Source organism: Pinus tabuliformis, chromosome 4_1 (assembly GCF_031772625.1).
Source record: "Pinus tabuliformis cultivar Carrire ecotype Pingquan chromosome 4_1, CPIR1, whole genome shotgun sequence".
In the NCBI taxonomy this organism is placed as follows: Eukaryota; Viridiplantae; Streptophyta; class Pinopsida; order Pinales; family Pinaceae; genus Pinus; species Pinus tabuliformis.
This window is the reverse complement of record NC_142303.1, coordinates 392489807-392515400: the sequence shown is the minus strand read 5'-3', so window position 1 is coordinate 392515400 and position 25594 is coordinate 392489807. Positions and strand designations below refer to the sequence as shown.

The following is a 25594-nucleotide window of genomic DNA, read 5'->3' as shown; positions in this document are numbered from 1 at the left end:
GATTTTAGCGCTAGAAATGATATTAAACATCTTATATATTAGTTTTTTTTATCATATTTATGTGTCAATGTATTTATTTTATGTTGTAGATGGTTTAGATATTAAAAAAATTGAAAAAAAATGAATATTTTTGTGCCAAATGCTTTTTTCCCGCTTTTGCCGATTTTTTCCGCTTTATTCCCGGCGCCGATTTAATCCCGCTCGCGCTTTTAACAACATTGTTCAAGGGCAGTGTACTATCAATTGTATAATCATCCAAATTGTACAGGTGGTTCATGCAGCCAAAGGGAAGGCGTATGATGGATTGCGCAATTCCAATTGAGTAATTTCCCTAATTAATAGTGGCTAATTCCCAAGGAAACATCGCAAGGAAATAGGGACTTGGGCAAGCAGAAGATTGGTTAAGTGTTGGTCTAGGCTTGTCTAGGAAGCTGTGAGATAGATAGAGATAGTGCAGACTGTAGAGTTTGTTTGGGCTTGAGCAAAGCGTTGTAATCTTCTCATATTTTCTGACTAATGCAATATATAGATAACAGGGGTTTTTAGTTGTGACTTTCCCTAGGAAATCATTGTGTAATGTGTTGATTGAATTCTTTCTCTTGTATGTTTCATGCTTTCTTGATCGATTAATTGTTTATGTTGATGATTAGAGTAGATTCAAGTCTATTGTTTTAGCAAATTACAATTAGCAGTTTGAATCTACAAGGAATTTCTACATGGTATCAGAGCTGAAATCACTATGGAAGAGAAGAATAAGAGTTTGTCTTTGTAGGTGAAATCGAATTTGCAGGGTTAGTCTTCAGAGCCAACAGGATGTCGTTCTATGGATTGAGAATCGAATATGCCCTTGAGGGTGGTTCGAATTATATTACTTGGAAGATAACGAGTTGTGAAGGAATTCATAGACAATGATATTCCTAAGCCTCCAACTACTGATGCTCAAGATCTGGCAGAGTGGATGAAATGTGTTGCAAGGCTAGGATGATCATACTAGGAGGGGTTCGAGATCATATTGTCTTGAACCTCCAAGGGAAGGATACACCATATGCAATGTGGCAAGCCTTGATAAACTTGTTTCAAAACAAGAGTGACCACAAGAATTAGTTTTTGTAGCATCGGATGTGTTCTAGCCACGAAATTTGGTAGAGAGGCTAGAATACATGTATCCTTGAAAAACCAGAAATCGTTTCTGGAAATTCCACCTACAGACGACTTAATTAAAATAATTAATCAATTTTTAATATTTCCTAAGTCTAAACTTAGGAAATATAATTAATTAAATGGTATTAATTAAGTCATGGTTAGAATCTTCTAGAAAAAGACTTGGATCGAGTTCTAGCTAATGTTAGCCATCGATTAAGTTTTAATCATGGCCGTTGATGTCTCAACAAGAGATTATAAGAAGAAACTCGATGGGGCTTGGAGGAGACATAATAATAGTTCGATTTCACTAGCAGATCGATTTCCAGAGTAGTAGTGCTGAGTTGCTGGAGAGAGAGCTAGTGAGCTCGAAGCATTGAGAGAGGGGCAGGGATAGTAAGGTCAGAGGAAATTTTTCCAGTTCCGGTGAGTGCACTGCAGAGAGGTAGTAAGTGCCACAGAGAGGCAGCGCAATGCTTCAAAGGAAATTTTGTATTTTGTTTGGGAGAAGTAGTGATTTAGTGCTAGAAGCTGGAGAGAGAGTCCGGAGGCCAGGAGGATCCATCTTCCAGACACTCGTTGATCAAAAAGCAAAAGGGAAAGCAGTGCCGAGTTGTGAGGATGCAGTACTGCGTACGCTGATGCAGAGGTAGCAAAAAGCATTTCAACTTGAGCCAAGGTCAGTGTTGAATTGCCTGTGGGAGTGAGATTTTTCTCACTAGTTTTATTGTCAGTCATTTCTCTGTATGGATTGATAGATTTAAGCATCCAGTCTTGTACTCAGATTTACTACTGCATGATATTTAAACCCTCAGTTGCTGAACCGGTTTTCCCGAGTTGGGGTTTTCCGGGGATTTAGTCTAAAAATAACTGTGTATTTGTGTGTGTGTGTGTGCATCTATTCTTCCAACATTTTTATTTCTTCCACAATATTTATTTTGTGAAAGTTGCACTGTTGCAGTGTATTTGTTTCAATATTTGTCGTAGCACAACAAATAATTTGTTTAATTAAATTAGCAAATAGAAGAAATAACATCAGTTGTTGCAATAGGATTCGGGGTTAGCTAAATTTTCACATGGTATCAGAGAACAGATTGAAGCTGGAGAGCTCAGTTGCAGGTTGGAAGAAGGAGCTTCGAAGCACTTCATAAGCAACTGTTCAAAACCCCAGGGGTTGTGCAGTCCCTTTGGCCAAGAGGGTCAATTTTTGAGGAAAAGTTTAATTCTCTGAGAGAGTCGACAGAGAAAAATGTTTCCAGATCAAAGATTACTAGAGGTAGAGGGAGAAACAATATTTTCCTTGCAGAGTAGATCTTCAGTTGGGATGCAGTTATTTTGCAGTAGTTTGCTGATGCAGAATAGCGTCAGGAGGAAGGAAGAGCACACATAGAGGGAATTCTTTCCTTAGGGAACTTCTAGTCTAGAAGTTCGATTTTTCACTGCAAAGCAATAGTAGTTGTGAGCAAATTTGCCCACTCCAGCAGGGAGTGCGTAGAAACAGTCAGTAGCTGCATAGAGGAGAAGAGGAGTTCGACATTTTGCAAAGGTGGCATCAGCAGGGCTGAGAGATTAGGATCGGTTGGACAGAGCCTCCAACTACGTGATCTGCAAGGTAAGAATTTCTTGTCTTCTAGATGAGTACGATCTCAAAGCCTATATCAATAACATGGTAGCTGTACTCACGGATGCAGATTAACTGAAACCCTATAAGAAGGAGATGGCGGAAGTAAAGAGGTTGATTCTTGATGGGGTTCGAGATCACGTGGTCTCATATAGCTGGTAAAGATACTGTTAGGCAGATGTGGCAAGCTCTTGCTACGCTATACCAGGGATCGTCCGAGCAACGAAAGATGTATCTTGAGGAGAAGCTGGGATGTACAAGGATGCAAAAAGGGGAGCACATAGACCCCTTTCTCACTAGGATTCAGGATGTCCAAGACTAGCTGTCTGTAGTAGGGTCAGTGCCCCAACGTACAAAATTGGTACGGTTAGCTCTAAACAATGTTTCCAAAGACTAGCAGGTCTTCGTCCAGAGTATTCTGGGCAGAGACAAGTTGCCAGAGTGGGATCAAATGTGGGCTGATCTGCAGCAGGAGGAGATGAGGTGAGATTTGGTGAAGAGCACCATTAGTGGCACCAGCAGCAGCAGTGGGACAAAGCACGTGAAGGAAGAGGAGAATGTGGCCCTCGCATCAAAGGGGCAACAGGGGACGAAAAACCTCCTAGAATGGAGATCGTCACTAGAAAGGTAGGTTTACTTAAGTCGTTACATACATGACACGGGTCTGTTGAGATTATTTACATTATACACACGTAGAATGGGTTTACATAACATATTGCAAGTCAAGCTGATGATGATAGTTGTACGACACAAGCACATTGATTAGGTGCTATCCCTTTTGCGAATAAGGGGGTGTACTACTATGGGTCTTTGACACGTAGTGGTCAACATCTGGCTCTACTTGGATGACCTATTTCCCTTTAGCCGTGAGTCTAGGGGCTTGCTTGTAGTAGCTGGTGTGAAGGGATTTATTAGGCCTGCAATCACTTAAATATTTTTGCTACAGATTCTGAAAGAGACCAGACAAATACAAATTTGCTTTGAAACTTTAATTAAAATTCAACTCATATTTGGGAGTATAGGTGTGGGATTTTGGCTTATTTACCTCCTAATTGTAAGCAGATTTTAGGACTGATATTTTTGTTTTGCAGAGGCAGTTAGCATTGACATATCAAGCATTTTGACTCTCCTTTTGGCATCTCTAATGATTGATCCTATGTGACTATGTTATAATTGGTGACTGATTATAAGTTACAGGTGACTGATTCTATCTAATCAGTAGTCTGATTTGATCCTAGCAGCAACATTCCTGAAATCTGGCATTAAGATTGGTCATTGTCATTAATCTAAGATAGCAGGCTGGTAGTAGTTTTGGGCTCTTCTATTAAGTGGGTTAACATACACTAACATCAGGCTACAATGAGCTTATCTTTTGTTGACAGTGGTATATTGGAGAACTGATGCATTTTACAGTTGGTTATTTTTTGGCATTTGGACATCAGTTTGATAAGAAAAAGGCATTAGAAGGCATTGTCTTGGTCTCTCTCTTGTGATTCAATCAAGGATAACTTTCACTAACCATCTCTCGTTCCTCTCTTTTCTAATTGCATATCGTTGTTGCATTGCATAGTTGCATGATTAAAATCTAATTGCACCTCACAATTACACAAGTTCACTGTTAGCAATCTCATCTAGTTTACTTATAGTTCTGTTCTAAAAGAAAATATTTTTGCTCTAAATTGCCATAATTGCTAAGTGAAGTACATTTAAGTAATCAGGGATCGTTGCTATTAAAGTGTTTTGATTATCCATGATCTTGTGATTCTTGCAATTGGAATGAATATTTTTTGGGTGTAGATTCATATCTATCATACTTGCAAATTGCTCTTAAACTGTTTACTGCTCATATTTCTGGTTGTCTAATATCCATCTTGCAACTCTGCTTATCTAGTAACTTGAAGCTTTTCATATTTGTGCAAGTGGTGTAATTTACTTTGAACATTATTCATTAGGCACTGGTCTATATTTGTTGATCTCGTTGTTGCCTCATTTGCTTCATCTTGTTAAGATATGTTTTGCTCATTTATTAGAACACTTGCTAATTCATTATAATTCAAGTTGTCTAGAGAGGTAGTGATCTTCCCCTTTGATCTCCTAGGACTTGTTGCTTCAACAAGTTTTCCCCTTTTCATCTATCTTTAGGGACTACCGCCATTAGCTTATCTAGGAGAAAGCTAGAATGGAGTGAGTAGGGATCAGGGTGACAACCCCTACTCTAAGTGTTGCTCCTTATGTGTACACTTTGGGAGACAAGAAACTCCATATCCTTCATGTCGAATTCTGCTTCAAGATTTTTCTTACAGTGCTTTATGAGCCTAGATGACCATGTTAGAAACAAGTCATCCACATATAATACCAGAATAAGTGGCCCATTCTCCACCATTAGATAGTAGAGATTGGGCTCAACATCATTCTTGATGAATCCCAGTTGTTGCAAGTAACTATCAATCCGACCATACCATGCTCTGGGTGCCTGCTTGAGCCTATACAAGGCTTTCTTTAACCTGCATACATGAGTTCTCTTTTCATGAGTTTCGAAGCCTTCAGGCTGTTCTATATACACCTCTTCTTTTATCACCCCGTTCAAGAATGCTGTTTTGACATCCATTTGGTGAATCTCCCATCCTATTTGAGCCGCCAGAGATATAACGGATTTGATAGAGGTATATCTGGCTATTGGGGCGAAGGTCTCCTCATAGTCTATTCCTTCCTTTTGTGTGTACCCCTTAGCCACCAACCTAGCCTTGTACTTCTCTCTGCTGCCATCTGCAACATACTTGATCTTGTAGATCCATCTTGATCTTGCAACTAATCTATCCTCTGGTCTAGGTACCACTTCCCAGACATCATTAGTCATGACAAAACTATACTCTTCTACCATGGCATCCACCCAAACTTGGTGTTGTACGACTTCTTGAAAGTTGGATGGTTCTTCAACCTGTGCTATGTAATATTCCTAATTAGCCATGGCTAATTGGAATATTCAATTTTGCTGGATTTTGCCTTCTATAGCTATTTATAAATAAAAAGGTGAGGAGAGGGGGACATAACTCACGTTTTGAATAAAGTCACTCCCTAGTAGCACAACGTTGTAACTTAAAAGGGGAGCCAAGGGGGGCCAAAGGACCATGTAGGAGAGGGGCCCACGTAGACACTTGGAGGGACTGCGTAGATGGAGAAGGAGCACGTGGTAAGAGAGAGGCTACGTTGGAGGAGGTGGGCCTTAGGGTTGAGAGAGGCCAACGCTATAAAGGAGAGAGGAGCCTCCTCATTTTGATCATTCGATTATGTTGCATTTGAGCTAGTCACTTCGACTTAGAGCACGCTGGCTGTTTAGCCTGTCTGCAGCACTGTTTAGTGCATCGAGTGTCTCCATTCGGAGATCTCACCCTTAGCCCCGGGGGACTTTGAGTGCCTGCTCGGGCAAGGTAGTTCCATCAGTATTTTGCAGGAGGAGCGATTTCTGGAGTTGAGGAGGAGCTGAGCATTTTGATGACTGCGCAGTCTTGAGAGGGGAGGACACAGTCTCTTTTAGTAGGAGCTCCGGATTGGGTTTTTGTGGGGGATTTGAGCTTGGAGATTGAGCAAGGGATCAACCCTTGCATATTGGAGGATTTTGGCAGAGTTTCGGGTAGAGTTTTGGAGGATTCTCTCTAGGGGCAGCGCAGAGCCTTGAGGGACTGCGTAGATTCCCAAGGGGGTGATTTTCGGGGGTCAGCGTTTTTAGAAAAGTTTTCTGGGCTTTTCTGGGTTTCTTGAGCAGAGGCTGATTCCAGAGTTTCAGCATTTTCTGAGGGGAACAACCCCAAATCCTCATTTGATTCCAGCAGTAGCAGAAGCACAACAGTTCCTAGCAGTTTGGACGCAGTTCAGATAGAGGCCATTTTCTTACCATTCTGAGTGTATTTCTTCACTTGCCTTGTGCAAGTCGAGGTGCCATCTTTGTGATCAACTCTTGTACTCTTTCCATTACTCAGTATAATAAAATGGCTTAGCATTTCTCTCTGCATTTTTTTCGAGTATCTGCTTATATTCCATGTATGCATTATTGTATGTTGCACTACTGTTATTTCTCTGGTTGGAGTTTGCTTGTGTTTGAGGGATTCCTCTGATAAGGGATATTACATGCTACCAAGGCTTGGTACCTGTTAGGCTGTCTACGCTGCCTCTTCTCGGTTCTAGGAGCTTCGACAAACTCCTCTATGCCCCTCAATGTCTGCCATATTTCCTTGCTAGTTCTACCACTAGTGGTGGGAGGCTCAATCAAATTCCCCTCCTGTTCATGTTATTCCATTCGCTGAGAACTGCCTAGATTTCCCACTTCTGACGAAATACTAGTGTTGGTCACTCTGCTCGATCCAGGTGTCTATCCTCCTGCTTGAACTTCTTGTTGCCCCTGCTGCCGTTGGACTAGTGGAACATCTACTGACATCTCTTGAGATTTCCTGAAAGCTCTATCCTCCATGAACTTTGCATCCTGTCTTACTACAATCTTCATGCTGCTAGGAATGTAGATTCTGTATGCCTTCGAAGTCTTGCTATATCCTACGAGGTACCCCTTCTCTGCAGTTCGATCCAGTTTACTACGCATCTCATCTAGAATGTGACAATATGCCACACTTCCAAATATCCTGAGATGACTCACCTCCTGCTTCTTCTCAGGATAGGATATTCTGGATATGCACCACTATGTTGCTAGCATCTGCCCATAAGAATCTAGGCAAGTCTTGGTCATACAACATAGCTTTTGCCGCCCCAACAATAATTCTATTCTTTCGTTCTGCTACTCCATTCTGCTTTGGATTATATGGAGTTTTCCATTCTCTTTTGATGCCCTCCTTTGCACAGAAATCTGTGAAGTCTTCGTTCGTATACTCTCCACCATTATCTGAACACAATACCTTTATCTTTTTCACTGTCATGTTCTCTACGAGAGCCTTTAACTCTTTGAACCGATCAAAGACTTCATCCTTGGTCTTTAAGAAATAGATCCAAGTTTTTCTAGAGTGATCATAAATAAAGGTGATGAAGTATTCGCCACCACTAAGAGCTCTTGTGGACATTGGGCCACAAATATCTGAGTGTATCAATCATAATACACCTTTCGCTCTGTTGTTACTTTTGGAAAAAGTTGCTTTAGCGTACTTTCCTAGTACGCATCCTCTGCATACATCATCATGCTCAGTGCTAAGGACTAGAACTTCTGTATCAGTTTCTTTGAGCATCCTCAATGCTCCATGGTGTAATTGTCCCATTCACTTGTGCCACAATTTATTCAGTTTCTTTTCACCATTATGATTTCTGCCTATCAATGCCGTTGGAGACTTGAGCTGCAATCTATACAGTCTGTTACTTCGAGCTCCAATTTGTCGCTTCTTCTTCTAGCTTGGATGCTTGACGTATAATTTCCTTCTATTGAAGTATACATCGTATCCCATGTCTTGTAACTGGGACACTGAAATCAGATTCATTCCTAACCCAGGCACATGTAGAACATTAGTGGCTCGGATGGTGGTTCCTGCTTCCGTCTGAAATGCTATGGTGCCTCTCCCTACTGGAGTACACTTCGTTTTGTTTCCCATAGTAATCTGGAAGTCCATTTGCTCTTCTTGATAGCTCGAGAAATATTCCCATACACCAGTCATATGGGCTGAAGCCCCGCTATCAATATACCAGACATTTGTTGACGCTGAACTTGACAAGCATGGGAATTCTTCTTCCAATATGCAAGATAATTCAGAGACATCTTGATTTTCCATCCTTCTTTGCGCTATTTTTCCTATTGATTTTTGACACTTTTTTGTCCCAACAACTGTTGCAGAAAAACTGTGTCTTCACCTGAAGACTGCTCTGCGCTACTCCCTCTGTCACTGGCAACCTTCGATTTGGAAATATTCCTCTCTGTCGACTCTCTCAGAGAGAGATTTTCCTATGAAAATTTTGCCCTCTTAGATTGGACTGTGCAATTCATCTGGGGATTCAAATTTCTGCCTATGCAGCGATTTCAAATTCCCTTCTTCTCTTCAATGCTAGCTCTTCCGATCTGCACTCCTGCTTAACTCAGCTTTGATACCATGTGAAAATTTCTAAATAGAAATCCAACTGCAGTGACTGATATTATTTCTTCTACTTATTATTTCAGAAATAAGTTATTCACAGTGTTTCTACAACAAATATCGAAATAAATTCTACTGTAACCTTCACAATTAAAATAATGCAGAAAGTTAATGCAAAGAAAAATATGAGCACAAGTATAATCACAATGACACAATTATTTTTGGACAATTGTCCCCCGAAAAACCCAATGTAGGAAAACTGGTGCAACAGATGAGGGTTTCTTTATTGATCTTTAGTGAAAATCTCATGTACAAGATACAACCAACAAAATAGAAGAGGAATTTCTGTGAGAAATATTACAGATGATATTCTCACGCTTCTCAGCTAAATTCCGACTCAGGAGAGGACTTGCTGCCCCCTCTACGTCTCACTGCATCAGCTTCCCTACGCAGTCCCAGCGTCAATCCCAGTGTCACAGCCTCAGCGTTGTCCCTCCTTTTCTTTGCATCTTCTTCTGCTCCTGCACCCGTGATAGATGCCAATGCCTTTTCTCCTTTTCACCTGCAACTCTCCATCTGATTCGATTTCCTCTTATCGAACTTCGACCAGTGAGAAAATCGATTTTACTTGGGTAACTGAGTATCTGCCTGGTGTGTTTTCCAAATGCCCATCGAAGTCCTTCTTATAATCCTCCAATTGAGTAATCAATGGCCCAAATTAGATTCTAATCAATGGCTTAGATCATATTGACTTGATCCTTGTCTTCTTCTAGAAGTTTCACCCACAGTTTGATTAATACCCTTTAATTATTTTAATTTTCTAAGTTTAGACTTAGGCACCCATTTCTGTAAAATTATGTCCCAGTGGAATTTCCAAAAACGATTTCTGGGTATTGTGGAATACATGTGTCCAAGTCACCCTGTAAATTATGAGGCTTAGAGCACATCCAATGCTACCATAAATCAACAATTAGTCTATTTATGGAGGAGATTTTGCAGGAGATTTCTCGCCATTTCTTGAGGAGATTTGGGATTACTTGTTGTAGTGATTTCCTGTGGAATGCAAAGTTGGGATTCCAACGAGCTATTACACTAAGGTGTTTCTCCAAATAATCATCCCTATATAGCACCTTAAGCATAAATAATTAAAATATGCCTAATGATAACCCCGTTTTACGAGAATCATCGGAATGCAATGGAACCAAGATCAAACTATGCAGAACTGATCTTGATGATGAAATATGGCAAGTAATCCCAGTCAGAGCCAATAAAACTCCTCCAAACCCTCCAAGCTCCCCGCTCTTATGACCTTGCTGACACAAGCTCTGGAAGTCAACTCTAACCACATCACAAAATAATCCAAAAATTAGGGACATTATACATATATATATATATATATATAGAGAGAGAGAGAGAGAGAGAGAGAGAGAGAGAGAGGTAACCTTACGCATTTATTGCACTCAATCCGATGATGAAGAGTGTATGTGTAGTTATAAGCATCCTTTTGGGGTTGGGGCGCTAGCCCCTAGAAGGTAACTAGGCCAACTTAATCACAAATGATTAAGTGGGTAACTTACTGATATGTATGCTCACTAAAGTCAATATACCAAGTAGTGAATTTACACATGGCTCTAAGTGAATATTACCCATAGTTTCAAGATTGGTGGGTTAGGATTGTAATCTTTCATGATAGATAAATATTTCTTTTCTTCACTCTTATTTCTAAATGATAGAGTTTCATTTAAGTATTTAAATTTTATGTATATTTGTTAATGTGTTTTGTTATGACATTTATTGCAAGCATTCTTTGTAATTTGTAAACGTTATCATTATAGCATTCAAAGTAAATTAGCACATGATGAATCATACAAGATGAAAGTAATGGATTTAGTCTTTATAAAGAAAATAATGTATGTAGTTTAAAATGAACATTTTAATGTTACTTCATTTTTGTCATTATTTTATCTATCGTCAAATGCCATGAGCTATTGGTTTTTAAATTAAATCCTTACTATAAAAATATAAAATATTGAATTTATTATGTTTAAAGTTATTGGGTTTTAACGTATTATCATATTTGTGGATGTTAGACACCTAATCCTTAGGGGTTTGGTGAATTATGGATATTTTGTAAATATGTAAATATGAGAAATTTGAAACATTAGAATAGGAAGAGACATTGGGCCTTGGCTTTTGAAACCAAAGGTTGCAGCATCATTGTATAAATATGGGTGCTTGATTAATGGAATATCAATGAAATTTGGGAGTTACCCATCCTGGCCTGATAGTGAATTATCCTAAAAGGAGTTTTGTAACTTTGAAAATTCATGGAATTTTATCATAATTTGGAAGTATGAAAAAAGTGGTGGTTTTATAACTTAGTATGCGATTATACTCATGAAATTTACAACACAGTGAAATAATTGATCAATTCTAAATATTGTTATTCCAATTGTTAGGAAATCACAAATATAGCAGTTCACTGGGTATTGATTTTTTAACTTTGGACCTCACGGTACAAAATTGACAAATCTTCATCATTGTCATTAATTTTGTAACAATGGTTATAGAGTATTTGTAATGTAATGTTCATATTCATGCATACCTTGTATATGATAATAATTAGAGTTTGTGCTCAAATAAAGAGGCTTACGTTAATTAAGTCGTGTGTGCTCTTAGTTATAATGTTGGTAGCCACCAAAGTTTGTCTCTCTCATGATACCTATCGCCTTTGTATCTCTTTTTATGCATCCAATTTTCACTCCGTCTGTGCAACATGATGTATCATTTTGTACGTACAAATTAGGACATATAAGTTAATTATAGAGTTTTAGAGTAATAATGACCTTTATGGTTATGAATGTCATCCTCATGAAAGGATGTGAAGCTTCTTCAACATCTTATAGATTTTTAATGAAATTGTTTAATTTGATAATTTTTTTTTCTTCCTCTGTAAAAAGCTAGCTCTAAAGAGAGCACGCAATCACCATTTGGACCTACCTCGTCTATGGTAATATGCTGTAGATTATTGGTGCATAAATTAAGAAGTGTGGAGGAAAGTGAAATTGGAACATCCTTGCTTGACATCAATGATGCTGTGATTGTCATTTTTGCGTCATGTAACAATATCAACCTGCTTAGTTACTCTCATATAATGACATGACTAGAGTGATATCTTCTTTGGAAGACATGAATCCAAAGCCTTTAGAGCTGAAATTTCTGGAAATTGTGTAAAGGCATGGTGAAAGTTTTAGCAGCAGTGGACTTTATGCTTATCACCTTTTGCTTCGTTGATGGTAACTCCAATAGTCAAGATATGATCTTGTTTCTGATGACTGTGTCTGAACCCTCTGTGACGTTTGTGTAAAGTTTCTTTGGTTCAACCAGCGAGTGATCAAGCATCCAGCAATACAGGGAACATCAGTAGAGCATGACTGATCATCCTAGTTCCGTAAATATTGAGCTCACTACCTACCATACCCAATAATTGAATGAATAATGAGATGTCAATGCAGGAGGATCTCGAACAAGGCACATGCTAGTTGAAAAATTTAGTAATGTTTTGGGAACAACACAGAGCTATGCTTGAGGCAGAGGAACTAACCATGCTATTCATCAAGGCTATTTTTCATGTGTCTTGACTCTCTTCAATGCAGTTGGATTGGTAGGATTTCATTATCAGCTTTTGGTTTAAATTAGTTTACATTTTCTTTATTTGGGTTTCAATGGGTTTGGGTCTTCTTGTAAGGTGAGATTTTGGCTGAGCTGGCATTATTTATAAAGTTTGGATTAATGGATTTGATTGGCTTCAAGTTGCATGCTTCCTGAATGTAGCTTGATGTATATCTCATCATACTTTTTAAGTATTTGGTGTAATCAATGTGTCTTGGGAGCAACACAGAGCTATGCTTGAGGAACTAAGTCTACTATCCATTAAGGCTATTTTCCATGACTCTTCAATGCAGTTAGGTTGGTAGGATTTCACTATCAGCTTTTGGTTTAAATTGGTTTATTTTTTCTGTATTTAGGTTTCAATGGGTTTGAGTCTGCTTGTAATGTGAGATTTTGGCTGAGCTGGTATTATTTGTAAAATTTTGGATTAATGAATCTTATTGGAAAGAAGTTGCTGATTCCTAATCAAGTTGCATGTTTGCTGAATTGTAATAGCTTGATATATATTTCATCATTCTGTGAAGTGTTTGGTCACCTGCTGCAATTTTTATTTCTATCTTTTTTTAATAGCATTATGAAACGAAGACTTACTAACTTATTCACTGTTGTTGTGGATCCACAGTCTGTCCTTTGATTTTCCCCGACCCTTCAGAGGTGGCAAGAAACTGTGCTAACACTGTTAAAAATGCAACAAAATGCTGCATGACACTGGACAATTATATTTCTGGAGTTCAACAACAAAGCCTCATTACAAATTTGCAAGGTTTAAACTGTGCTGCCTCTCTTGGTATGATGCTTCAAAGAAGGAACATCACAGAGAACGTGTACAATCTTTGCCATGTAAATCTGAAGGACTTTTCTCTTCAAGGTGCTCTCAGATGTCTCTGATTAAAGCTACTTGTGAGATTGGATTGTAGTAATGCTGCACACATTTATCGGAACTGTGACAGTCTCCAGTCTTTGAGTTTATGCCATTTTATTTTGCTGCCACATCTCCCTTTTAACATACAATACTTGAACTGCATTTGGCTTTTTCTGATCCATTTTTGTTGTTGTTGTGCTGGCTATTGGCGAATATGTACATGACAGCTTTTGGATCACAAGGTACTTTTTCTTGATTCTTGTCCCTTAAACAAGACCGTTTTTGCTAATTTCAATCTCATTATATAGTCATACAATGTTGATCTTCGTGATATTGTAATTATTGAGCTTTTGAGTCACTCTAAGCTGATACTGATAAATCATTTACAATAGATCAAACATTCTAACATTTAAATAAATTAAATAGATTAGCGATTAATTTGTTATATTCTCTGCCAAATGCATTCCAGCTTTCAAATGAAATTATGAACTTTTATGACCTGCATTACCATGATGAAATAATATATTGTTTCTACACATTGTGGACCAGATGCAGGCTGTCTTCTTCGAAGTTTGCCTTCTGATGTTACGGACGAGACATCATCTGGAATAAGTTTCACATGTGATCTGAATGATAATATAGCTGCTCCTTGGCCTCCTGTTTCTCATGCATCAACTCCTTCCTCCTGCGATAAACGTATGTTGCATTCCTTCATTGTTGGTCTATTTATCTGGTTTTTATCTGGTTTCTTGGACATGTTAAAGGAAATTTTGTGTCTATGCAATCATCTCTTGTTTGTAACGGCCATGTGGTTGATCTACTAATGCTCATTTAAGTTGTTTTCTTGAACATTGTTACATATGCAAATGCACTTATCAATTGTTTGAATTACCAATGAATTGCTTTCAAATATTATTCAATGGAATAGAAGATGAAATGTAAAACATGCGTGCTTGCTGTATAATATGCCCTATTTATCTTTCTTTTGCACATGCTAGAAGAAATTTTGTGTTTATGCAATCATCTCTTGATTGTAATAACCATGCGGTTGATCTACTGAAACTAATTCAAGGTATTTTCGTGGGTACTGCTACATATGGAAATTCATTTATCAATTGGTTGAATTACCAATGAATTTCTTTCAATATTATTCAATGGCATAGAAGATGAAATGTACATGATGTGATCTTGTTGTATAATATGCCCTTTAGTCATGTTCAATGACATCAGGGCATGAAAAGAAATGCATTACAAAGAGAGAATCATTTTAATTTTTAATTAAACTCTTAGCATGTGCTCATCAAATTTAATTTACAAGTACATCACATTGTAATGATCTATGTACAAATTTTGGGATATACAGATGCAAACTGGGTTGGAATTGTTGATGATAGGAAAAGTACCTTGGGAGTATTCTTCAGTTTGGGCTCTGCCATGATATCTTGGATGCACAGTAAGCAGAGGTCGATTGTACTTAGCATTGTAGAAGCATAGTACATTGCAACCAATGATGCTTGTACCAAAGCAGTATGGCTTCGAAAGTTGTTTGCAAGATTGTTCGACCAAGAGTTTGAACTGACGTGATACATTGTGATAATCAAAGTTGTGTGAAGCTTTTAGAGAATCCCATGTTCAATGACGGGTCAAAGCATATTGAGATCAAGTACCGCGACATCAGTGACATGGTGCAGAGGAGAGTAGTGAGGCTCGAGTACATCTCCACCGATGAGCAGCCAATTGATATTTTGATGAAGTCGTTGCCCAAGGAGAAGTTTGTGTACTTCAGAGACAAGCTAGGGATTGTGGAGATTACCCCTCTTGTTGAGAGGGATTGTTGATATGAAACCAACATGGATGGACATTCTCTCAAAAGGGAGAATGGTCTAAGAGGCCCAAAGTGCTTCCCAGGTAGGGTCGAGTGCTCGATCACTCCCCATGAGAGGGTTGAGTGAGGTCTTTCAGCATCAAGGCCTAGAGTGCTCCCCGGGGGGGTGAGGAACTGCTCCCTAGGAGGGTTGAGCGTGTAATGTTTCTAATTGGAAAATTAACAGTAATTACCAAAACATGCACTAGCTACAACCATTAAAATTTCACCATGCAAACGCAAATTAGTACACCAAAGAAATGAGGCAAAGTGCTGAGCCATTTTATTAAATTTCAAGTTGGAACTAAGTACAGTGGAGTGGAATGATAGAACCCGGGCTTGCTATTGTAAGCAAGCAATACCCAGGTGAGAATCTAAATAAAATTTCTAGTTTAAATGGCTCATTTTGTCCAAATGCAATGCTCAGAAATTTCTGCTGTTGCTGCTGGAGGCAAACTGTGAAATGAACCTTTAAAACTACTCCAAAAATTATGAAAAAATAGAGGAAGGCACCTCACACTCCAACTAACAAAACCCAGAAAAATCTCACTGACTCAAGTGGTAGAGTGGCTTCCCCAATTAATTATGCTCTACTTTGTAAATACTTTTGTTGTCGGTTGGCTTCAACCCTTTGTTTTGGCCTTTAGAAGTGCTTAGAAAATTCCACCAAATTAATTGGTGCCTCTCCTCGTAAAACCCACAAAAACGCAGTAATCGTTTGGGGCTAATTCTAGCTGATGCGGATATACCCAAATTTAGGTGAAATTCCTAGCGAATGGGTTCTGCGTCCCACCAAGAATATCTGCTGCAAATTAGCTCCAATTTCCTCCCTCAACTGCTGGAATTTCCTCTACAAATTTCTCTGGAAAAGAACAAGAAATCTCAGCTCAACTCCTGCGCAAAATCTCCCCTTCAATTTATGCGCTATAGATGGCCTAAAATACCTTTGTGCAGGCCCTAATGACAAAAATTTGACCCTCTTGATAAAAATGTTCTTTGCCCCTCAAAATCTCCAAGGAAACTCATCCTCGACTGAGGAAACTTTATACAAATTCTTAGCTTCGGGATCCACCAAATGCTAGCTCTCCAAAATGCCACGAATCCCACAATTGTGTCCTCCTAAAAAATTCGTCCCACTTGTTGCAGAGATGAAATGGCTCACAAAATTTAGGGAAAGAAATATCCAATCAACTCCAAATTTGTCTCATAGGGTGACACTCTAAGTTCACCGAAAGAGAGTTGGGATTTTCTGCTTGGAAATCCTTGTGCTAAACAACACTAGTTGACTTGGCTAAGCAGCTCAAGCAAACCCTCCAAAATTAGATGTGAAATGTGAAAATAGAATGATCAAAATGAGGCTCTAGCCTTCCTTTTATTGTTGCTTTCCTTTCCTCATAGCATGGTTTGATTTCTCTCACACTATGCTTTGATACCATGGTTTGATTCTTCCCATTTTTCGATTTCCCTTTTTGGTGACCTCCACAACTTATCTTCACTTTAATTTTCTTCTTTTCCTAAGTCCCAACCTTGCGTTTTCTCCAGAAATTTACTTAACATCTCCACATGTTATTTCTCCTAAGTTTTATTTATCTAATACTATATTAATCACCAAAATTACAAAATTGAGAATTTCCTTGACAAAATTTCTAATTGGGGACATGAAAGTTGTCCCCACCAAAAATTGCTTGTCCTCAAGCAATGCTCAAACAAGCATTCTCTTTAACTACTGATCACCACTATCACCACCAATAATATCAAGGTCCCAAATGTGCCACCGAGTTAATCTCGAGCTCCGCACTGTCATGAAGGAATCCCTCGATACTAGGATCCCAAGCCATCCTGATTAATGTGAAGCACCCCTTGCTCCACTTGCTGTCCGACTAGGTATAGGTACCAGAAGTCCTCTGCATACTATCAATAAGTAGAGCATCATGATAATGTAGAACTCTATCCAACTCCCCATGAAGCTGCGTTACTGAGTAGTCTACCTCATGCACCCCAAAGAGTAGACTTTTGAAGATACAACCCAATTCCCGTGGGGATGAAGTCTCTCCTGCATGAGCTTCCCCTGATATCCTCTTGCTGACTAACCTGCCATGCTAATGAAGTCCCCGATGCCATCCGCGAGTCACTAAAGACCAAGGGAAGATCTGAATGATCCCCCTTGTAGTATCTAACTCATCCCTAAAGGTCGTTGAGATGTCATGTACTGCGATGCCCAGATCCCATGCTAGTCTTAGATCGGTGCCACCATGTTGTCGTTATGCAACTCTGACTTTAATAGGTTGCCCATTGCATGCACACTATATCCTCCTCCACTTAAACCTGGTGGCGAAATACCGACAAAGTCCAAGCTCATCCTACCTAGGTATTTTTATGATGTCAATATCTACCCATCCATTGCTAATCCCGGTTCTGAGCTGCAACTGAAAAAGCTTGCCTCACTATACAATGGAGGCCTCAATGATCCCTCATATGTCAACCCCAATGTGAGCTAGATCACCCATTGTTATGGTCCCGCTCCTCACGAAATGGAGTGGCCTGTCAGCAAACGAAATCCTTGGATCCCATAAGCAGAATTGCTGCGACATAGTCCTTATGACTACTGTAATCCACCTGCCCCACATCTTTGCTCCCTGCATGTAATCGATATATATGCTCCACTCATCATGAATTAGTCTAGTGCATGCAAAACTGCTCTGCGCTTGCCATACCTCACCGTGGGATTTGCTATCCTGTCTCCTAAAAATGCAACCCGATACTACTTGGACACGAAACTTCCGCCCATAAGAAAGGTCAATCACCTGTTGTGTTTGCTCCTATGACACGTAAGAGTATCTCACCCAAAATGTATCATGCATCCCCTGAAGTGTGAACTTAGGGGTGGAACATACCCTACCTCCGCAGCAAACCACACACTCCCCAAACTTGTAATTATCATCTCGTGCCCTAACCCAATGCCACCGCTGAGAAGCCTCTCCCTAGGTGTGTTGAGTCCCATCCAAATATCTAAGATGAGCTTCCCGCGCCCTAGTGCTCGTGCCCAGAGTGTCAAGGGACAACAACAAAATCATTTGTGCCTATAAGCAATGTAGAAGAGGGACAGGCATGTGAGTCCCCATGGATACTATCAAATATCGCTGATCCCTGTCCTCATCGATCTTGGGTGAACTAGACCCAAAGGTATCCCTGGTGTCCCCGTCCATACGTCTCCTTGAAGGCAACACTCCAAGACTCCGTCGTATAACACCATATGCCCCTTCATACCACCAAGTATCCCTATACTCCTTGGAAGGCCACTGTACACTGCGACCTATCCCTGCACACCATTGAATACCCCCTACTACTGCGGTACGATCCCGTACTGTCTTGTGTCGTTGTACCTGATACTCTCCATGCATAATCAATGCGATATGAGTTGCTCCTCCCACTCCATGATCTAAATCCATGCATTGTGACACACTACCATGCACCACCATGCTCACCTGTAAACCGTTGCTCAATGTTGTATGCTCCTACATGCCACTAGATGCCATGATCTAAAGCTAATACAATACATGTTGGCTCGCATCCTACCGGTATCGCCACCTCCACTACTGCATCACCATACCCTCTGTTGCATGGGCCTCGCCTCCAAATCTTCCTTAAGGGACACGAGATGTGAATCCCCCTATGTTCCAATGGTGATGCCATCATTGCGCTGCTCCTCTGTGACAACTGTGCCCCACATAACTGGGGAGAACCTGTTGTCACCCTCTAAAAAGAGAGTTCCAGTTGTACAAACTTTGTTTTTTAAACTCTAGCTGCAGTGACCCATTTTTAACTCTAGCCGAAAATCCCTTTGTATTTCTAACTCTAGCCGTGTTTCCCCATTCCCCTTTGAAATATCTGAAAAACGTTTATAAAACGTACCCAAGGCCTTTTAAAGGCTTGGGATCCGCAAAACTTTATCGCTGTCGGCCCATTTTCCTTTGCTATACATATCTGCTCATCTCCCTTTTCCTTTTGCGATCGCGATATCGCAAAGTGTCTCGCTTACCACAATAAAGTTCTGTCTCCCCTTGCCGATTTCGATAACTCCTCCCCCCGGATTGTGATATTGCAATCGGGGGTCGCACAAATCATAAATCTCTCCTTCAACGATATTGCAAAGTTTTGTCTCCCCTTGCTGATTGCGATATCCCATAAGTCCCGTCATCTCTCCTTCGCCGATATCGCAAGTCCTCCCCGCCGATTGTGATATTGCATAAGCCTCGTCACCACTCCTCCGCCGAAATCGCAAGTTCATCCTGTTGATTGCGATATCGTAAGTTCCGTCTCCCCTTTCCGATTGCGATAGTTCTCTTCTTGCCGATTGCAATAAGTCCTCCCCTCGCCGATTGCGATATCGCAATCGGGGATCGCTCAAGTCATAACTCCTTCCTCTGCTGAACTCCCTTCCGACTTGTGATTGCGATGGACCTGAAAGGTTATGTATTATGGTTTTGAGAAATTTCAGATCTGACATTTTGGGAAATCACCATAAAATCAGTGTTAAAGCCCCTTTTCGCTTTCTGATGACGATATACGAGTCTTGGTTTTGGATGCGATATTTTATGTGTTTCATGCTTTATTGGAGTTTCGTGTCCGAACAATCGGCAAGCACTATGAAATATGGTAAAAAGGCCCTTTCCTGTGTTGCGATTGTGATAACAATAGGCCCGGATCAACGACCTAGATTGAATCGGCTCGGATTGACGGCCCAGATCAACGAACATTAAAATGTCTATTTCGCTTCCGCTCAGTGGGATAGCGAGGGTATTTTTCGACATATGGGTCGACAACTGAGGTATTAAATGAAGGCATGGAGCAGTTGGAGAGCAATATGGGCTAATCCTGTGGAAACCTCTGTAACAAGAAACCCAGGACAAAAATGGCTTCCGAAATGAATTCAACTGTTTCGTTGCACGTCTTCGGAGAGTAAATAAAGTTATGGGGACTCAGGAAGATTAATGGCTTAGCATGGGGCTCCACTCAGATACACAACGAAGGATTGCCAGGACGTTCTCCACTTTTAGTTTGTAACAGGAAACTCACAATCAATCCACTCACGGCTCTAGAGTATGAGGCGTAATGTGGCAGGAACATGGCTGGACCAAAGCAGTGAAGGCGAAAGCGACAGGAACCGCCCCAATCGCCGGAAAGGCCCATCATGGCAGAAACGCAGCCTGACCAGAGGACATAACAGGGTCGATTGAGAGATGTTTTCCTCATCATCAGTCAATTTTCCTTATTTTTTCTGTATTTCTTGCATTTTAAAGAAAGAAATCAAATCCCATTTGAAATCATTTTTTGGGGTAGTAGAGCTATCACAAGCCTAGATAGCAAGTCAATCTGACCGCTGGCTTTTGGTTGAGAGATTTTGTAAATGTTGATTCAAAGCTCCCCTTCTCTATATAAATAAGGGGGAGAAACACCTAAAATAGGTTCCGAAATTCTGTACCTGTAGTGGTCCTAATTCTTGGGTTCCATTTTGGTTCCAATTACCTGTTCATGAGGGATTGAAGTGACGCATGCTGTGTTGGGTCCCTATAATACTAGTGATTACCCCATTACTATTGTAGTTATACCCCTTATTTATATTGATGTACCCATGTAGTGCCCATATTGTTACTATTGTGCCACATAGAAGCCCACTATTATTATTGTTGTGCCCTACAATATTATTGTTATGTAGGCTTTGATTGTATTGGGACCACTTAGACTCCTATATATAGAAAGGAGGTATTTTCATTTGTATCATCCAAGAATTGTTCATTTATGTAATGTAAAGGAGGTTGCCCCCTCGAAGAGGCTGAATTCTAAGGCGTGGATCTCTCTTTTCTATCTTTTTGTGAGCTGGTTTCATAACATTTGGTATCAGAGCTTTGGATTCTAGGGTTTCGCTGCTCCAAACAGGTCATCGTGGCATTTTCGCTATAACTTTTTTTCTGTGACGTTTCAGAAGTCGCAAAAAAAAACCCATTTGAGAAGAATTGACGCTGAACCTTGGGTCCGAATTTCAGAGCTTTTCTCACGATATTTTCGGAGATATGATCTGAGGAAGTTGGTCTTTTTGCAGACTCCTGAATTACATTCAAAACAGGTGACCTGGGGAAAATCGTCATAACTCTCTCTCTGAGGATCGGATTGAAATTTCGTAAAAAGGTACAGAAAGAGGACGGACTGTAGTTTCTTTTGTGTGTGTTTCAGATTCAAAGGTTGAAACAGTGACTCGTGGCACGTCGTACAAGTTCGCTCTACTGAACCAGTCTAAAAGCAAGTCACGGTGGGAGATTTCACATAACTCTTCCTGGGAGAATCCAATTTGGCTCAGACTTGTGGCATTGGAAAGAGGACACAGAAGGCTACTACAGGTAGCAATTTCAGAATTGGAGGATCCGAAATTACAGAGATACATCAGATTCAATATCAGGCTTCTATAAAGTGAAAAAAGGTGTGTAGTTTTTTTTTATTTTTTGTGTAAGCTTGGTTTAACGGAATTCAAAGGGCATAGTAAAACTTTATTATCGGTAACTGATGCCCCGAGGAAAGAAAATGAAAACACCTAGTAAGGAGCCTGAAAGCTCTAGCATGACTCATGAAGAAGAGGAAGAAATGCTACATGATATATCAAAATTACAAGAAAAAGTGCAACAAATGTCACGCTCACAAAAGCTAACAGAAGCTAAGATAAGTGGCGTGGAATCTAAGGTAAATGGCGTGGAATCTAAGATAAAGGGAATAGAAGCTAAGATGGATGGCATGGAAGCTAAGATTGACGCTAAAATTGATGGCATGGATGCTAAAATTGATGGCATGGATGATAAGATGGATGAATTGAAGAAGTTGCTACAAGAAAGGGTCACTAATGGTGAAAAGGTAGTAAAGGAAACTCATGATGAGAATAAAAGAAATTTTAATCATGATTCCATAGACTCTAATGTTGGATCGAAGACTCACCATGTTCCAAAAATCGATGTGAGGAAGTTTGATGGCAAGGATCCCGCCACATGGATATTACAGATGGAGCAATTCTTCGATCTCAATAATGTGCAAAACACACAAAAGGTACGTATGGCAACTTTATATTTGGAACCAAATCAGTTTGTATGGTATCAATGGCTTTGTTCTCGTAAACAATTTATCACTTGGGCAATTTTTACGGAAGAATTGATAGCACATTATGAGGATACAAAAAGCAACACTTTTTTTAGCCAATTGATGAATCTCAAACAAAAGGGTTCAATAATGGAGCACATTGAGGAGTTCCAAAAATTGAACATAAGGATAAAAGATATTCCAGAGGAGCATAGGATTGATGTGTTCATAGGGTCTTTAAAAGATAATATCCAACATGATGTGCGCCTTTGGGAACCTGATTCATTAGAGAAGGCATTCAGGTTAGCAAGAAAAATGGAAAGCAAAATTATGGCAACTAGGAAGCATACCATTCACAACTATAAAGATGGAAGGGTTGTTGCCCATAGTCTTCCACAACCTACAAGGTTGACACCGCAACAATTGGAAGAAAAAAGAGCAAAAGGGCTTTGTTACAATTGTGATAGCAAATACACAAAAGGTCATAAGTGTGCTGAGAAGAAATTATTCTACATAGATTGTGAAGAGGAAGAAGAAAAGGAGCAAGAAAGGTCAAAAGAAGAGGATATATTCCAGGAACAAAGCCTATATGAAGAACAAATAAATCCGACCATATCTTGTAATGCATTGGCGGGAATTACCACTCCTCAAACCATCAAGATAGAAGGACAAATCAAGAAGAAAAAGGTGATAGTGTTGATTGATTCAGGAAGCACCCACAATTTTATTCATTGTAGGGTAGCAAAAGAATTGAATTGCTTCCTATATCCAGCACCAGAGTGTCAAGTGATGATTGCAAATGGAGGAACAATAAATTGCTCTGGAAAGTGCCATAATATCAAGCTATCCATGGGAGAATATGTATTGACTAGCCCAATGCTTTCCATTCCAATGGGAGGTGCTGATGTTGTACTAGGAGTCCAATGGCTACAATCCTTGGGTACAATAGCTTTTAATTTTCAAGAACTTTTCATGAAATTTTCTGTGGAAGGAAAGGAAGTTGAATTAAGGGGTATTGCAGGGAAACCAGGAAAGATAATCAGCTCTAATGGTATGACAAAGCTTCTAAAAAAGGAGCAAAGGGGTGTAATTGCACAATTATGTTCGCTAGATGTTTCCACATTAGAATCATCTATTTCTCCAGATCTCCAAAAAGTTCTGGACAATCATTCCAAGGTATTTGAGACTCCCAAAGGTCTCCCACCTATGCGTGATCATGATCATGCTATTCATCTGATTCCAGGAAGTGTTCCTCCAAACATCAGGCCGTACAGATATCCCTATGTCCAAAAAAGTGAAATTGAACGTATGGTTGCAGAAATGCTAGAGGCTGGTATAATTCAACCGAGTCAAAGTTCTTTCTCTGCTCCAGTCGTATTGGTGCACAAGAAGGATGGATCATGGCGCATGTGTCCGGATTATAGGGAGCTCAACAAGCTCACTATTAAAGATAAGTTCCCCATTCCTGTCATTGATGAATTACTGGATGAATTGCATGGATCAATTTACTTCACCAAGTTGGATCTTCGTTCAGGATATCATCAAATCAGAATGAAGATTGAAGACATTCCGAAAACGGCATTTAGAACTCATGAGGGTCATTATGAATTTTTGGTCATGCCTTTTGGCCTTACCAATGCACCTTCAACATTTCAAGGTTTGATGAATTCAATTTTCAAACCATTCCTTAGAAAATTTGTGTTAGTATTTTTTGATGATATACTTATCTACAGCAAGTCTTGGAAGGATCATATTGAACATGTCGATAGGGTGCTACAACTATTGGAAGAGAAACAATTATATGCCAAAAGATCCAAATGTTTCTTTGGAGTCCAGGAGGTGGAATATTTGGGTCATATTGTATCTCATGAAGGAGTTAAGGTAGACCCTACCAAAATTAAAGCCATTAAGGAATGGAAAATCCCCACATCCATAAAGCATTTGCGTGGATTTCTTGGGTTGACAGGGTATTATCGCAAGTTTATTAAGAATTATGGGAGAATAGCAGCACCTCTAACGACCTTATTGAAGAAAGATGCATTTTCATGGACTTCAGAAGCAACAAAGGCCTTTGAACATCTTAAAGAGGCAATGTGCCAAGCACCGGTCTTAGCTACACCGGACTTCACAAAAACCTTTACTGTGGAATGTGATGCTTCAGGAAATGGAATTGGTGCTGTTCTAATGCAAGATGAAAGACCCATTGCCTTTGAAAGTCGTCCAATCAAGGGAAAGTTTCTAAGAAAAGCTATTTATGAGAAGGAAATGTTGGCAATACTCCATGCACTTAAGAAATGGCGACCCTACCTAATGGGAAGACACTTCAAGGTAAAAACAAATCATGATAGCCTTAAATACTTTTTAGAACAAAGATTATCCTCTGAAGAGCAACAAAAGTGGGTCACAAAGATGTTGGGTTATGACTTTGAAATCATCTACAAAAAGGGGAAGCAAAATGTGGTGGCAGATGCACTCTCAAGGAAGGATGAGGATGTGGAAGCATTGTTGTGCGCTATTTCTATCATCCAACCAGATTGGATAAATGAAGCAAGGGAGGAATGGAAGAATGACGAAGAAGTATGGGCACTTATTCGAAAGCTACAACAAGATTCCAGTACGTCTGATACATTTAGCTGGAAAAATGATTCATTATGGTACAAAGATCGCTTATACCTCTGTAAGAATTCCCAGCTAAAACAAAAGATTCTTATGGAATTGCACACTTCTCCGTTAGGAGGGCACTCAGGATTTTTAAAAACTTACCACAGGGTGAAGAAGGAATTTTTTTGGGATGGCCTTAAATCAGATATTCATAAGTTTGTGGCAGAATGTTTGGTTTGCCAGCAAAATAAAGTTGAAACAATTAAGACACCGGGTCTATTACAACCTTTACCCATTCCAAGCCAACGTTGGGAGGAGGTATCGATGGATTTTATCACAGGTTTACCCAAGTCTGAGGGAAAGAGTGTCATCATGGTGGTAGTTGACAGACTTACCAAGTATGCACACTTTTGTGCATTATCACATCCATTTAAAGCCAGTACAGTTTCTACTGCATTTATGGAAACAATTCAAAAGCTACATGGAAACCCAAAGATTATTGTAAGTGACAGAGATCCCATTTTCACTGGAAATTTTTGGACAGAATTATTTTCTTGTCTTGGTACTCAGTTAGCTCATAGCTCATCTTATCATCCTCAATCTGATGGGCAAACTGAGATAGTAAACAAATGTTTGGAAGGATACCTTCGTTGCTTTGT

General features: G+C 39.7%; 1 protein-coding gene across 2 annotated transcripts in view; it reads left to right on the top strand.

The window, feature by feature from the left end:
* Positions 1-25594, top strand: part of LOC149175945 (putative GPI-anchored protein At1g61900) — a 210475-nt gene that overhangs the window by 98674 nt on the left and 86207 nt on the right. The window contains exons 4-6 of one of the 2 annotated variants that reach the window (XM_089419800.1): positions 13112-13357; positions 13579-13593; positions 13907-14047. In XM_089419800.1, the coding sequence (XP_089275926.1) occupies positions 13112-13357; positions 13579-13593; positions 13907-14047 (402 nt within the window). Of the gene's footprint in view, positions 1-13111; positions 13358-13578; positions 13594-13900; positions 14048-25594 lie in introns of both variants that reach the window. The other variant, XM_089419799.1, reaches the window with a different exon arrangement.